Below are 17,203 nucleotides of genomic sequence, written 5' to 3'. Positions count from 1 at the left end.
CCAAAAATCACGGCAATTCTTCCGACGCGTCGCGTCCACCATCATGAGCATTTTTATTCAACAATAGACAGCAACATGCTGAGGAGGCCGCTGGCTCCAATTGCCAGCAATATTGTTAGGCGGAGAGAGCTGAGTAACTCTGAACGCGTTGCAGTTTGTTCGGCCTCAAAACTGAAGCATACGAATGCTGAGATCTCTAAGCAGTTCAAAATACCATACTCCACTGTCAAACGTACGGTGGAAAGTTACCATGATACAGGCAATCCAAGCCCTGAAAAACGTCCTGGACGGCCTAAAAAGTTGAGCGATCGATCAATACGACTAATTGAGCGATTAATTCGCAAAGACCCAACTATAAATTATAAGCAATTGATCGAAGAAGTTCAGCTTGATGTCTCCTGCAACACCATCAAAAGAATGCTTGGAGAGTCTGGAATTTCAAAATGGATCGCTCAAAAAAAGCCCCGGCTTGGTCCTGAGGCTGCACGGAAGAGATATGAATGGTGTTTGGCACGTCGCGACTGGGTTCAGGAGTGGTATTCCATCATATGGACAGATGAGTGTTTGGTGGAGCGTGGTGCAGGAAAACAGCGCTGCTGGGTCTTCCGAAAGCCACATGAAAAATGGAAGAAAGTTATGATTCAACCATACAGCAAGGGCAGGGACTTAACCATCATGGTCTGGGGTGGATTTTACACTGGTGGGAGGACTGATTTAATTGATATGCCAGGAGATCCCCTCTCCGCTCGGGGTGGCTCTAGTGCAGCATCATATATCTCAGTTCTTGAAGAAGGGATCCCCCAGATCTATGAGCCAGGCCTCACCTTCATGCATGATAATGCCTCAATACACCGGGCAAGAATTGCGCGACAATGGCTTCAGGATCATGGAATACCAGTGATGGAATGGCCCCCGTACTCACCAGATTTGAACCCTATAGAGCACGCCTGGCATATGCTTAAAGAATGGCTTTATAAGCACCATCCAGAGCTCCTTGACGATACATCGGTAGATTGGAGGGCTGAGAGAAGACTTTTTGATGCTTTGAAGGCAGGCTGGGATGCAATTAGTGAGGAAATATTTGTTTCTTTAGTGGAGAGTATGCCCCGACGGATCGAGGCAGTAATTGCAGCAGGTGGATGGTACACAAAATACTGACCCAGGATTTAGCAATAATAAATTGATATTCTTTAAAGTCACTATCTACTCTATTTATATGCCAAAATACAAGTTCTAATATCAATTTCTCATTGAGTTATCCATGAATATATTTTGTGGTCCGGAGGATGGTTGGGGTGGCATTTGTGGAAATTGCCGTCATTTATGGGCTAGTACTGTACTTGTTAGCCACACTGTCCATGACCTTGCTTCCAGCTGCGCCTCACAATGGAGGAGGCCCAACTTGTCGGCATACGTTTAGACCCAGAACGCTCTGATACTAACACGGATTCTATGGTATCTGCGGGACACTTAGACCCTGATCTCTAGATCATTTCTATCTACCCACTCGTGCCCCTCAATACTGGAATATAAACAACCTAACTTTTCAACTACATTACGCACAAAATGGACTTCATCTAATCCTATGCTGACAAGAGCTTTTGTTAGAAGTTAAAATTTAAAGCCCATCAAAGCCGGAGAGATTCTTGGAGCCTCAATGATCAATCGGCGATCTATGTGATCGCGGCAGATGAAAATGACTGCCGGCCAGGTACCAACGTTGGCAGCATTGTATGCTCAGCCTTGTGCAACATACAGGGGGTTCCAGAGCCGCAGTATTGGGCTGTGCTCTTATCACTAAACGCTCAGTGCTCGGACGTCGTAAAAATTTACTGTTTCAGAATCTCAGAAAATCTGCAATAATGGGTTGTCTTCTTTGTACCGTCTGAATTTATATGAATAGCTACCATCTAGCAGTTTGGACTGCTCTCTCCTCATCTCTCCTCAAAAAATATCAACATCTCTTGCTATTGAGTTCAAAGCATTGGAGGCAATTGTACTTCTTGAACGAACAGGCTATTGGCAATCTTGCATACGCTCAAGCGGAGAGGCCGTAGTAGCAAGACATTCCGTGGGCCATGGCTCAGCAATCACTGGTAACAACGTAAATTAGTCTCATCGCGTGTTGTTCGTGTTTGCAGATCTTAGGTTGACCTGTTTAGAAACTCTAGAAACCTCTGGCAAGAAGCGTTTGGTTCTTTGTCTCAAAACGATCAAGCACACCTCCAATTTGACGACCAGAATATCGCTATTATACCTTCGCAAATGCTCAATTATGTCAAAGACAAGAAGCAAGAGTGTCTTAATAAGAGGTGGGTATTTCGCAAAAGAAATCAGGACGAAGTCATGATAAGAGACATTTTCGAGAAGATTGCCAGGTGGATCAACAAGTTTAAAGAGATTGGAGATGTTGTGATTCAGTATGATCCAGGTCATGCTGCCCTTCCATGGGCTGGTGTACGGTTTCTTCTTCAGGTAAGAGTTTAACCATCCCCCAGAGGTTAACATGAAGCTTTACTGAGTAATTATTGAACAGCTTGCCCTGAACGATGTTCAAGTTTATGGCACTATGTTGGAAGGAATTGAGATTGTTTCGAGAGTCATCACTCAATATGCAGAGATTGAGAAGAACAATCTCCGGGAAACTTCAACCACCGGATCGATCCTTCAAGATGCACTAGTAAAAATATATAAAACAGCACTGTTATTTCTCGTCAAAGCTCGTCAATATTTTGAAAGTTCAACTGGTAAGAGGATCGCAAAAAGCACGATCCAAATTCCAAAATCAAGTGTGATCAAATTACTTGATGATTTGGAAAAAGAGGAGGAGACTGTACATCGAATCTTGGCATCGACCCAGACGAACCACCATACCAACGTTCTAACATCTATTGCGGCGAATGTCGCGGATATCAAGGCTGGACAAGTTGACATTATTGATCGAAAAGATCGAACTCGGATTCTGAAGCAACTTAGACCAGTATATACAAATGACCACTATCATAAAATACTAGAAGCGATTCATTATGGAACGTCAAACTGGATATTCAACCGAGAAGAATTCATTGATTTCGCTGAACTGGATTTAGTGGCTTCCAAGGTCTTCTGGATTCACGGTCCGCCGGGCTTTGGGAAGACGTTTTTAGCTGCAAGAATTATACAGTCGCTTCGAGCTGAACGCTCAAATCTCGTGGCATATTTCTTTTGCCAATATGAAGAAGATTCAAAGCGGGAACCCCAAGCAATTCTCAGATCATTTCTTGCTCAAATACTTAACCAAAGCAAAGAAGCACTAAAAGTTGTAAGAGAACCACTAAAAGTTGCAAGAGAACCATGCGACGATTACCACGAAGGGTTCGTCTTCACTCTTGAAGAGCAATGGAGGCTTTTTCGAAAATTTTGTCAGCGTATCAAACAATGTGTCTTCATCATTGACGGCTTCGATGAGTGTTGGGAGTTTGATCGGACGATGCGTTACTCTGCAGGAGCTGACCGCTCCAATTTCTTACGCAATCTTATAAAAGAAATTAGCAAGTCTAATTCACGACTACTCCTTCTTAGTCGAGACCATGCCGATATAAGGACAGAGATATTCAACCCCAGAACAGACGGCCAAAATGTCCTCATCTTCGACTACGAGATATCAGCCAAAGACACAATTGGAGACGTGATTACCGTGTCTAGGAATTTGGTTGACTCCAAGCTTCCTCGAAAATCAGAAGAAGATCGGATTTTCATTTCTCACCAGGCTGCTCAGAAATCGGAAGGCATGCTGTTATGGGTTCATTTGCTGTCGCAGAGACTGGATCCAAGTAGCAATGCAAAGGAGATTCGGGGTTCCATCACGCAGATGCCTCCTGGATTTGAGGAGGCATATGAGCGTGAACTGCTTCGAGTCTCAAAATTGAGCACGATCAAGAGAGCGCGGACCATAAAAATGATCCGCTTGATCCTCTTCGCGCTCAGACCACTCACTGTTCGGGAATTAATTGAGGCGTCAGTTGTGGATCTCGATAGTGACGAGAATACTTATCCCATGGAACACTTGCCAGACGAGTGGAAGCTTTACAGTGTTAGCGACGATGACGTTACATATATCATTCGAGAGCCTCTTGGGTCTCTGATCGAGATTCGGAGCGATGGAGAGCAAAAGGATCTGTCGCTTCACACCGTGCACTTTGTGCATTTTTCTGTCAAGGAATATCTTCATGACCGGAACAGAGCTGGAGATTCGCAGAATCAAGAATTGTGCTTTCGGGATCTGGCTCTCGAGAATGAACACCTGGCTAGACTGTGTCTGAAATACCTATGTTGTAATGTGTTTGGAAACGAAGCCGAGATCCGGTGTCTGTCTTTAAAGGAAATGATCATGAAATATCCTTTTCTTGCATATGCAGCACTCTATTGGTATCAGCACACGCCTGACAGCAACAAATTGATGCCTGAAACTTTGAAATTGGTAGGGAAACTTCTCAATAACAACACTAAAAATTGGAAGACGTGGGCAGTGATTTATGAGACTGGAGATACAATCCTAGAGATGGCCCTGGCAGATGATATATCACCTGAGCTCTCTAATTTGAGAGTCCGCGAGACAGGTCCTAGCCCATTTTACTATGCTTGCTACCTGGGCTTCTTGGATATCGTGAAGGAGCTTCACACTCGGGGTTTTGATCTGAATGAGAAGGGCGGCTATTATGGCTTTCCACTGCAGGCATCACTTTCTCAAGCACATTTTAGCACTGCCAAATATCTCATTGAAAACGGAGCGACTTTTGAGCAAGAAGACAATGACTATATATCTGCTGCCTTTATAGCAGGCCTTGATAATATCACCGAGGATTCTCCATATTTGCGAGAGTGTTCTACTATGATTCAAGCCTCCTTGAGCCGGACGAAACGACTTAAATCAACAGCACATCATTCAAAAATTCATGAAGCATGCTTTAGGGCCATCAAAATCTTACAAATGTATAATATCGGTCCAGGGTCAAGAGCTGCTCATGAAATTGTATCCCTTATATTGAACGCTACTTGTTGCAAAAGGGATATTGATCAGGTACTTCTCAACTTCAGACAGGGACTTAATGAGGAATATATAGGAGCCTACTGCCTGGCTAGATTTGGAGAACGAGACCGACGCACATTACTGGAGTCTCTATCAGTCATAGTACAAGGAATTGATTCGAGAAACGACTATGACCAGATACCGCTTTTCGGAGCAATACAGCATCGTCAAATTAAATCTGTTGATCTTCTAATCAGTTGTGGCGCAGATGTCAACCACACAAGTGACGAAGGGACCCCGTTGCTTGCTGCAATCGAATTAGGAGAGTTAGAGCTTGTATCGCTGCTCGCTGCTCACGGAGCGGATCTGGACTTATCAAGTGTGCATTCAGGAACGCCGCTATGTGAAGCGGTGCTTGATCGAAAACTTCACATTGTTTGGTTTCTACTTGAACATGGCGCAAATCCCCTAAAATCCGACCAGAGCGGTACAACACCTCTAGATATTGCCTTTTCATTAAAAGACAAGGAATTGGCTATGCTTCTTCTTCATTACAATGCACTGCCAATAGCGAACCCTTACCTTGGGATGAAGCCACCAGGGCTTGAAGAGACTGAAAGAGATGCAGACGTACTCGGTCGAGAGCTCCAAATAGCTATTTGTGTAGATGATAGCAGCCGCACACAATGCTTACTAAAAGCGGCCCTGACACATTCAATGGCAGAAATCGTTCTTGGCTCCGCACTCATTGTGGCGGTTGCTGTTGGATCCACTGAGGTAAAGAACCTCCTGGAGAACAAAGCAAACATCCATTTTAAATCGCCGAATGGCCGTACGCCTTTACACTACGCCACCATGAGCGGAAACGTGGTTCTTGCTGAACTGCTGATTCGATACGGCGCACATGCCTGGGAAGAAGATGACTTTCAACATACGGCATTCGATTTGGTGTCCCCAGGATCCGGAGAGTCTACTTCTGCAATGCTTCAGTTGCTTGTCCATAGTTTTGATCACGTCTCACTTTTCAACTCTCTCCCCAATACTCTATTTCGCGTAAGAAATGATGCCTGTAAGAGAATTTTGACTTTACCAGAGATGTTTTATGATCATACACGCTAATGAAAGCGTAGGGAATGAAATGGCCGGTACCTGGGAACTGAGTGCCTGGGAGATGCCCTTTTCTATTAGCGAGCTTCCATTTAACACTGTTTTTGAGAGAGGAGTAAAGATAACCTTCGATATCAACAAATCTACCAACAACAAGACGCTCGCTCAGTTTCCCTTTTTCAGCGGCGTTGAACGAAAATCGGTGCTTCCGATGTACCATCAAAGAGAAATATATGGTCAGATTCTCAACAATGAAATTGTCCTTCTTGTGAGTCCTTTCGAGAGGATGATGGTGGGCGAGTTTGATAAGTCATCATTTACAATAAGGGGCGAATACAGACCTGAACCATATGCATGTCCCGGGTATTTTACGATGAGAAAATTGACAGACACAATTTTACCAGAAGTTGAATATTTTTTGGGAGATAATATGGAAGATTGAAAATCGGAGTTATTCAACTTCTTTGAGACTTATCAAGGTCTCCAGGCTTAGACGGTCGAGCGACATATCCAAAAAATTGGTAAATATTGACAATCGACAATGGAAGGTTGCTAGACTGTCATTTTCCGAGGTTCAGCCTGCCTGCAAACTGTCACAGCTACATTTAATCAATCGTCCGCAGCCTTGATCAATAGCGCAGACCGTTACAAATCATCGCAATTTCAGACATATTTCTTCTAGGTAGCTCAAGTATAGTTTTCGGTCTTTGCTTCCCTTTTTATTTATTTATTTATTTCTTTCGTTCACCGTACCTATGACGGCTCTTCCTTCAGCACATATATGATATCACAGTGAAGAAGTCGAATGAACTTGTGAAACCAGAACACTTAAAACGCCCCTTGAGGTCTCGATAATCCCAAGATCTGCCGTTCCAGAGTCTCTTGACTTCTCCCCATACTTGGATTGCTGTACGGTAAGAATGCAGTTGGTAGTGTACCTGATGTACTGAGGGTTTCCACATCCCATCCACGTCTATCTTTGTGAAGAAAAGAGGCATCTCATGTGTGACATTTTGATCGGTGGAGTTGCCGAAAACAAGCCGAATTGCTTGACTTAATAGATCTCCAGAGGGAAGCATACAATTCTCATATACGTGTTTGAGTCTAGAGTGAAAGTGGGGAAGAGAAAAAAAAAAGATTTGGTCTCTCGTGCGTAGAGACGTTGGACTTGACAGCCGGACACCTCTGCTTGTCACATGATGGGAGAGATACCGAAAAGAAAAGAAAATTATTTACAGTACTATATACACAGCAAAATAATATATACGCGAGAGTCTATCCAAATCACGGCCCAAGAACGTCTGCGATTGTTCCCACAACGCCATCAAGTCGACTGATGCCTCTTCCGCCAATCTCTGTTCCTTTATACAAGCCTGTTCCACCGCTAGGCACGAGAAGCACGGGACCGCCAACCTCAACCCACTCGCGGGAGGAAACAAACTCGAGCGTGGCGGCGGAGATTCGATGACGGCGAGCAGCAGCGGCAGAAGATGTATCATGCTCATGGCCATCTTGATCATCATCGGCATCGCTGTCTCCAAAGTGAAAGACGCCCTCTGGATGGCCATGACCATCATCGAAGCTGTTCTTCTTTGAGATGACGTCTTCTTCAATGCCGACTACTCTGACCGAAGTCCTGACACTGGCAAAGTAGGCCACTGCAGTGCTACCTGGTGTCAAAGCTCCTGCATCGCATTGGTCAAAATGGGCTACAATCCCAGTGGAAGCTTGGAGAGGGCGTTCTGGAGAGTTGCGAGCGAGGACCATTCCTCGTCGGATACGCAGGCTGGGTAGGTTGGAGGAAGAGGAGCGAGAGGCGTCTTTTACAGAGGCGGATGGGCTAGGTAGGAATGCGATACCTAGCGTGCCTGCTTGATCGGCGACGAGGCTACGGACAGGAAGTCGTAAGTTGCGTATGCTGATTACGCGGGCACGTTTCCACTCCATGGCAGAAGATAGATCTAAAGTTGAGGATTTTGGTGAGCTGTCTTGTCGTATTGGTCCCAGGCAAGGACTGCTACTGCTTTCTTGTTCCATCGTGGCGAGCTGAAAGGGGCCGAGGTCTAGCTCGTCACCAATGCTGATGTCGCCGTGGCGAAGATGACCGCTGAGGATAAGTTTGGACGACAGGGTCGAGTTTGAATCAAGCCGAAAAGAAGATTTCGACATGGCATAGACTTCTTCTACATGAAAGACAACATTAGGTGATGACCGTAGGGTTGCTGTCAGAGATGGCGCAAGAGGCAATGGATGTGGTATCGGAAGAGTTCGAAGCAGAGCATGAACAGTTCCAATACCTGCCCCGGTGACAACACTAGTCAATACGATTGGAACCTTTTGCTCAATCTCGACTTCTGTTGGGCTTAGAAACTTTTTGACCTCATGCTCAGCGCTGAGAGGTATAGATATCGATTGAGAGACCTGATCGTTGGCCGCCGCTAGCATGATTGGTTTCCTGCCGGCAGCTTTCAATGCCGAAAGTAACTTGCCAAGCGTGTTCTTTAACCCTGCTTTGGAAGCCAGGTCTAATTTTGTAACAATTATCATCAACGGAAGTCTAAGCTTCAAGCAAAGGGAGAGATGCGCTTCGGCGAGATCTAAGCTACTCTCAGCACGGCCAAGGTGATCTTGCTCAGAAAGATTGATCCCAGAGGTTCTTTTTGCGTCTCCATCATTGGCTGCAACACACAGAGCGGTCCAATGAGGAGCACATCCGACGAGCCCACGTATGGTGGTTCGGTGGTATCGAGGATGCCCCGCAGAATCCGAGAGAAATACAAGTCTTCCAGACTCTGATGCCGAATGAATGTCATTCCATGAAGACACGTTTCCTGAGGCATAATTGACAATATCCGTCCCAGCTGACCCGCCGGAAGTCGCTGGTGTCGCTGTCTTGTAGCCAATGAGCTCCTGGGATACCGAGCTTGTCACGCCAGATTCGATCTCATGTCTGTGTTTGAGTAGACTTAATCTACTTTTACCACGACCGTTGTCTGCAGTATTGGTGGATAGCGTACCCAAAAGACTAGACTTCCCGGACATGGTTGGTCCAGTGAGCGACACTCGTACTTGCTCGGTGAGACATTGCACCTCCTCTGGATTTGGAGTGGCCTCGTCCAAGCTTGGGAGCCTTGGCGTTGATGAAGATGACGTTGCCGGCTCAGCTTGTCCTGTCCCACGGAACAAATCAGGTTTCACCAATACTTCAGTAACCCAGAGTAGCTCTGCATGAGTGACACGCCGCGGAGGAACCGACGCGTCGTCTTCGATCCATTCACAGTCTCCGACTAGAACCATCCGTTGAATTTCGATGCTACAACCCAGACTAGCCGCCATCAGGGAGAGGGTTTGGAGGCTCTCTTCCATCTCTTCCCTTGTTAGACCTTTGAAACTGCCATCATCAGACACTCCAATCTCATACAGAGCACCCTTGCTTTCCTCTAATCCTGGCAAAAGTCGCCTAGGCCGAACGGAAGACCCAATAGGCGTGGAAGTATCAGGCAGCATAGGAAGAATCAAATCACCAGTCGAAGAGGAATGATACGGGGAGGACTGCTGTAGGCGCCAGAGCAGTTGCGTGGTAAGTTGCTGCAAGCGCGCTTGCCTTGATGACCCCGAAGGAGCCGGGTGGGGAGATGCACTTGGAGATGCCGAGATATCATTGCGAGCAGAGGACTGCTGCAAACCGGAACGGTGCGAACCAGATACAAACGAGCCAGTACTGTAAGCAGAGAAGAGTCTCCTTGGTCGCAGCAAAAGATGTAATTTGTATTCTGTCGGACCCTCTTGTGGTTCTGGCTCGAGTTTTGTTATTCCACAATCGGCCAGTTCGATAGGGTTTGGACTCGGAAGAGGGCGTCCATGACCACTGTTTGCAATGGGCGCAGCATGCTCATTCACCGCAAATGAGACGGGAGTCGGTGCAAGGGATCGTGGCCAAGGAGATGATATTGTGGGCGGATCAGGGTCGAATGTAAATATAGAAGCCATGTCGAACTCGTTGATTTATTGACTCCAACAGCAAGTCCAATATAGCACAGCGGTATATTTCCCGCAGATAATGACTATTTTCAGCAGTTGACTCGTAACAGCGTAGTATTAGTGTGAGAGAAGCGTTTCCGAAAAAGCTGATTCAGAGTTTGGAACATCTTGATGTCTGATTGTCTATCGCTTTTTGCAGGCCTATCAATATGTGACAACGGAAGCTTCAAGCTGGGCAGAGGAGTGGGAACAGGAGCCTGTGAAGACTACTTATGGGGGAGACATATTCGAGGGCACAAGTGTTGTGGTTGAATCAAAGATTAGGAAAGGAGCACAATGGTCACTCGTCGGCCCCAGGATACTGGAGTTATAGGAGATAGAGTCACAAAAGATATGAGGATGACTGAGTCAACCCGGAGAAAGGCACCCAATGACGCATTTGGTTGATTGCGAACGGCACTTCCAAAGGGGTTACCCGGCAGGACACTTGATCTTGTCCCGCTAACACCCGCCTGGTGGATCTTTAACTGAATTTTAATTGAGTCCCTTAACTGTAACTGATCCTTGCCGATCATGCGCCACCTTCACACCATAGAAGCTGCAATGTAAACAAAACCCGTCGTTTTATCTCTTCGACTGCTTCCCCACATCAAAGGCCTGATTTAATGTCGACTATTTGTTGTCCTTCCATGCGCACTGGGCACATTAGGACCAAATAGTCAACAGCCAAGAATACTCGTTCATTCCTATGACATTGTAGCAGGCATGATGGCGAACATGCCAAGCTCATCAACTCGGCCAAAACGCGCTTTCTCCTCTGTGTTTCCAACAGCTTCACGATCTGGGAAACTCTCCACACAGGCTTCAACAGTTAAAGTGACTCAATTAGTGCCAGAATCGCCTTCTAGTCGTTATCATTCGGCGTTCCAAACACCAAAGTCTCCTGCATTCGATGCTGCGAAAGATCAAATACAATGGGACCACACGTGGCAGGCAGCAACTACCTTTCTGGCTTTACCTCAAGCACCAATCGATTCAAAGTTTTCTGAAGGAAGTAGCAGACACAACCTCAGATCGGGTGGTCATTGGATCAAGAACCCAAGCTCAAAGGATATGAGGGCAATGGCTTCTCTCACGCACGATGCACGATTTAGTGGCGTAACTAGTCCCCTTATACTGTGGTATATGGATGAAGTTCGACGACATTTTCTAGCATGGACAAAGCCTGAAGCGACAAAAGTACCGAAGATTGCCTCAATTGTTCAGATACAAATGCTAATTGAACTAGACATTGCATCGAGATCGCCATAACGGTTGGATATTTGATTTTCTGCGAACTCTTCAAAACGCCCAAAAAGTCTATCTCTACCCGATATTTCATTTCCTAGCCCCGGTGTCTGCTGCCGATCCGGATAATTTACAAGCAAAGAATTTGCAAATACAATCGCGATTTCGGAGAGATTTGCACGCGCTGGTCTCGTACTCTCTTCCCCAAAGTGACATTGCGGAAGCGCTTTCCACCCATATTTTTGCTGAAGCATCTGTCGTTCTTGGAATTGACTGGAGCGAAGGCGCTTTCGATGACGACAGTCTCGATGACATCGGTCCGGAAAATCTGCGAACGTCAGAAGACCCCTCTCAGATCATCCACTATCGCGATAGCATCCTGACTGTTATGCAAATGACGGAAGAGGTCGGTCTGGGTGGTCATAACGCGCAACGAGTCTTCGCAGAAGTCATGGATCTTCTGATGACAGACTATGTAAATTGTGCTTATGCAAGAAAGTGGGAGTCACCATCATCAGTGCCAGCTCGTCTGCGGACGTGGATTGAACATCGCTTTGCGAAGCTTATTCTCGAAGCTTTGGAATGCCTTAGAAAAACAGAGACAAGCATGAGAGGAGATACCGGTAGCTTTTATGACAATGCCGACTTTATGACAAGCACTATAGATAAGTGGCAAGAAATGGGCATTGAGAGATTGGGTAGGCTGCGCGTCGATGAGCTCTTTTCAGTCATCGTCGAATGGGACGCAAGCCTGGGAGCAGTTGAAGATTTGAAGGCAAGTCCTGTAGCGACTGTATTGATGGCATCGACTGATGATAAATATTATAGCAATATGTGACGAATCCAATTACCAGACTGCATCTCACCTCCTCCTTCTCAAAAGCAATATCCCAGCGACTTTTGCAGCCAGGTGCCTCCACGGCTGAAATACTTCAGATTTACATCTCTTTGATCCGGGCTTTCGCCATTTTGGACCCGAAAGGCGTCCTCCTTGACCGCATTGCTCGACCTCTACGAAGGTATCTTAGAGACAGAGATGATACCGTCAAGGTCATTGTCAGCGGCTTGCTTGCCGACGTGGAAACCGCCGACGAAGAACACTCTCCGATGACTCCCGAGGTTTTGGTTGAGCTTGCCGTTGAGTTGAGCAGGGCTATTGAGCTTACCGGACATGACGAAAATGACGCTGACTTTGACTGGGATGACATGGATTGGGTGCCTGATCCTGTGGATGCTGGGCCAGGTAAGCAACGATGCTCTTCTTTTAAGAATGCCTAAGCTAAAACTTGCCTTTACGCATTAGACTACAAAAAGATCAAGTCATCCGACGTGATCGGTAGCATGATAAGCTTGTTTGATTCGAAAGATGTTTTCATCAAAGAATTCCAAAACGTCATGGGGGAGCGCCTTTTGAAGCGGGAGCTTGATTTGGATAAAGAGGTAATTCCCTTACAAAGGCCTTTTGTTCCTCTCTTGTCTACTGACTAAGGCCTTTAGGTTCGGGTCCTTGAGCTGCTCAAGCTTCGGTTCGGCGAGAGCTCCCTGCAATCTTGTGAAGTCATGCTTCGGGACGTGCTCGATTCGAAGAGAGTTGACAGTGCAATCCGCAGAGAGCAGCAGCTCGATCAGCCAGGGTCAGACAGCGAGGGGAATGTCGAAGTTCCCGAGATGCACGCCAAAATTTTATCCCGGCTTTTTTGGCCGGCGTTGCACGAAGATACCTTCTCGGTGCCGAATGAAATTGCTCGTGTCCGGCAGCGGTACGAACAAGGTTTTGAGACGCTGAAGCAATCCCGCAAATTGACGTGGCTTGATGCGCTTGGCCAAGTCACGGTGGAACTGGACCTTGACGACCGGGTCATCACCGATGATGTCCAGACGTGGCAAGCATCTGTCATTTATGCTTTCCAGGGTTCAGATGGTCCGAATCCACAGACTCGAACTGTCGCACAGCTAATAGAGCGACTTGAGATGGAGGAGGCTCTGGTGAGAAACGCCTTGACCTATTGGGTAGCTAAAATGGTACTGCGCGAGTCAGAAAAAGACACATTCACCGTCATTGAGACTCTATCACCAGACGATGCCGGAGAAGACCAAGCTCAGGCGGCAATGGCCGCCGCCGCAGAGGCGGAGTCAAACGCAGCTATGTCTTCGGTCAAGTCGGCCGAAGACGTCGCAATGGAAAAGATGAAGGTGTTCTGGCAATTCATCGTGGGTATGCTGACCAACCAGGGAGCCATGCCCTTGCCTCGGATAGTCATGATGCTGAGGTTCGCCATGCCTGGTGGTTTCCCCTTTGGCGACGAAGAGCTAAAAGACTTTTTGGGTCGGATGGTCGAGGAAGGCAAGCTGGACCTCTCCGGGGGTAACTATCGACTCATTGCTTGAAAAAATATTGGGACCGATCACCGATCGCTTTTCTCATTGCCACACATGGTGACCATTTTTTCTTGACTCGTGCCAAACGCCCTCAAACAGCCTAGTATTAGTGTTTCTACTGACAAGCATTCGCGGACGACTTTGGGTCCATAACAAGGTGCAAGGCTTTCAGAGGGGCTAATACTTTCCTTTTTGGGTGAAGAGTGAGAGCCATGGTCAGTCACTTTGTCCTAGAGTTGCCCCTGAGTACTTTTTCGGTGGTTGTTGATTAAACCATTTTTTGCAACCCTTTTGCTACCATACACCGCACTAGAGCGTCAATCCTCAGCACTATTTTGTCGGTATAGCCGGCGCCACAGACGGGAGCTGAACTGTGGACCCGGTACTCTACGTGTCGGCATTTGCAAGGGCCAATTTGCGCTTGGGATCCAGCCTTCGCCCGCGATTTAGCGTGGGCAAAGGGGAAGAAGAAGCGGCAGCACCAATCCAGATTTGCCTATGAATATTACTTTCCTAAGTGATAGTCATTGCCATGGATATATTCTTTAGCAACACGGCTGTCGCGTCGCATTCGGCGTATTATTATTTCATCATTCTACGGGAAGTCTTCCCGTTAATGGGGATTTTAAATTTCGTCTCTTGTATATTAGTCTTCCGTGTCTTGTTTGATCATTGATTTCTATTCCAATACCGTTCAGACGCATCATTTAGGGATGGCGCATTGGGGCGCGGCGCTTTGGAGTCTGTGGATGCACAAATACTCGGGAAACCCACTTTTGGGAGCATGTCCAGCGTGCTTGAGTATTAAGATGAAGAGCTGGTTAAAGGATTATCTACAAAGGATGCATATGTGATATCAGATAGAAATTTATTTATCTTCAGCCGCAATTTGTAACAAACAAATATCAAGTGACCACCAAATGGGTAAGCAGAACATGGCGTCGGCTACGGGGAATATTGAAGACTGGACCAGGATTGCGGAGAGTGTAGTCAAAGATGGGAGGAGTTCTCAGCGTATCAAATGAAGTGAGGCCACACCCTGGAGCAGATATTCGCTATTCGGGGCATCGATTAGCCCGGCATATGCTGATGGGGGATCGAGATTCCTCCTACACATTACATGCAATGAGCGTCGTCTCAGCAATAGGCTCCAACTCGTTGACTCTGTATTTTCCTGGTGTCCTTACAACCAAACCTTTTCTCATTCAAAACGAGGCCGTCGTCGACCCGTCGCACACGGTGTGCAGCAACTATTACGTTATCTCATCTAGTCTTTCTTTCTGAGCGTCCTTCATTCAGAGAGGCGGTGAAGAAGACGATCGTGTGCCTTTTAGTCGTTCTCTAACAAAAATTGAATAACAGTCAGGAGCAGAAAGCTTTATGCTCTACGGGACAGCGTGTGTTGCTCCGTGCATTAAACCAGTTTGATCGATTGCAGAAATTGCGATCTCGGGCATAGATTTAGATGTCCCACCATGATGGAAACGATACAATTTGGGAGTGACGGCGTGCAAATAGTCCAGCACCAAGAAGAAAAGAGGGGAAATAACGTCTGTGGAGCTCTTCTAGACGCGAATGGCTTCGTTCTCCTCCCGTCCCTGTTCCACGTAACTGGGTATCCCTGGGCCGTGGTATGGGTACAGGACTTTCAACCTATTTCTTGGCGCGGCCACTTGTCGGACGGCCGAGACGGAGTCCGTCTCGAGTTGTTACGAAATCCTGTACTGAGTACCAATCTCAGGTGCTTGCTGAGGGATCGTGCTACCTAAGTTAGCACTGCGGGTCCTTTTTGGTACGTTGCACTATTGTGTGATTACGGTGTCCTGGATTCTATTTGATTGCCATTGCATGAGCAAGACGAATGCTTATTATCTTCGTAACCGTGTAGGGAAGTGCTCCGCAGTGAACAGTATCATCTGTACGGGGGACAACACAGAGCCGCCCCAAGAAGCTATGACAAAAAGTGCCGAGTACACAACGAGTAGCGTATGCGCTTACGAAAATTTACAAAAATCTGCAGAAGTAGAACATACGTTGTAGACGGCATGGCAGAGTAAGTGGCTGCACCGTTCTGTACTCGTCTGTCCTGTACTTGCATATGAGTTGAATTGACCTGCTTTAGGTTTCTCGGGAAAGCCGTTTTGCCTTTTGTGAGCTCATCATGGTTCGAGCTCAGAAAAGCAGCTCTGCGGCGCAGCTCGAAGATAAGTGGTTGGAAGCAGATGAGAGTTTCGTGAGTGGGGATCTTCTAGCACGTAGTGATCCAAAGAGAAGGAACTTTCAGCCACTGACACCGAGTCCCGTGGCCGAGGATCAAGTCGTCCCGCGACCGCAACGTCGGGACATCAGAGCGTTCAACCCAGGGCTTACCTCAATGACGGTGCTGGGGGAAGCTCCCTGAACCAAAAAATGGCTCCACCGAGTAAGGGAACGTATCTACTCATTGGTTATCATTATTCTTAGTGGAACCTTCTCCTTGCGAATCTGAGCTCCATAGGTCACCCTTGCAATTCACCTTGGATAACAGTTGAGCTGCTAGGGGAGTCTGTCTTTCCTCCGGTCGGTCCAGTCCCTACTGACGCGGCTGGCGGGTCCCTAGGGGCCAGTCCAGTCTCTGCTACTTTGCTCTACAGAGTAACGCTGGGTTAAGTCTCAGTAGCTAAACCCTTTCCCTTGGGACAACGAAGGCCCGTGCCTCGGACGGCTTCGGCCTGGATCCGGCACCCGACGATGGGTCGGGTGAGCTTGGTGAACACAAAACCTGAACAAGACGAAAGAGAAAAGCCAAAACATGACTCGTTCGAGCTGGGAAGGGATCGTCTCCCATGCCATGTGGTCAAATGGCTGCTCAGAACTAGACTACGCAACGCATCCATGAAATCAACTGTGACGCAGAAATGTGTTCCATCCGACGCCGCAAAAGCAAGAGAAGCTTGCTAGTGACTTGAAATCCTCGTGGGAAGGAACAGGGTTACGTTCGGCCGCATCTTGGCATGGCTGAACGTATCGCAGTGGACATGTCCGGTACTTTTTAGGTCGGGACAGACACGCTTACCTGCTGGTCACTCCAAGTAGCCGTCATTTTTTTCAGATATACCCACTAAAACATCTCCGGTGCTGCACCCTGCGACTGGCACAAGGGAAGTGTTCGGCCAATGCAGCAGAAGCAGCATCATCCTAAGTCTTAGCACGAATTCACAGATCATCGCGCCTCCGCATTCGCGTCCTGGTGTGTTGCAATCGCTCTCAATTCTCTCGTTACGCTTGACTCCATTATCAACATCGTTCTTGTCTCATGTCGCGCATTTAGTGGCAGAATTCGGAGATGATACCCATCTCCGTCGGCCAAGGTGGTTCCCGGAGACAAGTCAGGAAAAGGCAGGCGGGATTGAGGAATAACTAGATCATAACAAACATACATGAAACAACCAGCAGCATCGA

General features: G+C 47.1%; 3 protein-coding genes across 3 annotated transcripts; 2 read left to right on the top strand and 1 right to left on the bottom strand.

Moving 5' to 3' along the window:
- Positions 1-2,078: 2,078 nt before the first annotated feature.
- Positions 2,079-6,557, top strand: L228DRAFT_266723 (ankyrin; the record flags this gene model as incomplete). Its single annotated transcript, XM_018334900.1, has 4 exons — positions 2,079-2,104; positions 2,163-2,475; positions 2,537-6,077; positions 6,139-6,557. The coding sequence occupies 4 exons, from the start codon at positions 2,079-2,081 to the stop codon at positions 6,555-6,557; spliced, it is 4,299 nt and encodes a 1,432-aa protein (XP_018189935.1).
- A 660-nt stretch (positions 6,558-7,217) lies between these two features.
- On the bottom strand, positions 7,218-10,461 carry L228DRAFT_245304 (hypothetical protein). Its single transcript, XM_018332127.1, has one exon. The coding sequence runs from the start codon at positions 10,103-10,105 to the stop codon at positions 7,400-7,402; it is 2,706 nt and encodes a 901-aa protein (XP_018189934.1). The 5' UTR covers positions 10,106-10,461; the 3' UTR covers positions 7,218-7,399.
- A 244-nt stretch (positions 10,462-10,705) lies between these two features.
- On the top strand, positions 10,706-14,169 carry L228DRAFT_95372 (hypothetical protein). Its single transcript, XM_018337004.1, has 5 exons — positions 10,706-11,335; positions 11,385-12,158; positions 12,212-12,626; positions 12,687-12,823; positions 12,881-14,169. The coding sequence occupies exons 1-5, from the start codon at positions 10,862-10,864 to the stop codon at positions 13,769-13,771; spliced, it is 2,691 nt and encodes an 896-aa protein (XP_018189933.1). The 5' UTR covers positions 10,706-10,861; the 3' UTR covers positions 13,772-14,169.
- Positions 14,170-17,203: the final 3,034 nt, after the last annotated feature.

This window comes from Xylona heveae (genome assembly GCF_001619985.1).
Source record: "Xylona heveae TC161 unplaced genomic scaffold L228scaffold_3, whole genome shotgun sequence".
In the NCBI taxonomy this organism is placed as follows: domain Eukaryota; kingdom Fungi; phylum Ascomycota; class Xylonomycetes; order Xylonales; family Xylonaceae; genus Xylona; species Xylona heveae.
The sequence above is the reverse complement of the archived record's forward strand: the minus strand, read 5'-3'. Positions and strand labels throughout refer to the sequence as shown.

Excerpts from the sequence above, each read along its gene's own strand:
- L228DRAFT_95372 (XM_018337004.1), top strand. The coding sequence starts at position 10,862 with ATGATGGCGAACATGCCAAGCTCATCAACTCGGCCAAAACGCGCTTTC. Across the intron at positions 11,336-11,384 it reads CAAAGCCTGAAGCGACAAAA|ACATTGCATCGAGATCGCCA; the intron begins GTACCGAAGATT and ends TAATTGAACTAG. Across the intron at positions 12,159-12,211 it reads GAGCAGTTGAAGATTTGAAG|CAATATGTGACGAATCCAAT; the intron begins GCAAGTCCTGTA and ends TAAATATTATAG.
- L228DRAFT_245304 (XM_018332127.1), bottom strand. The coding sequence starts at position 10,105 with ATGGCTTCTATATTTACATTCGACCCTGATCCGCCCACAATATCATCT.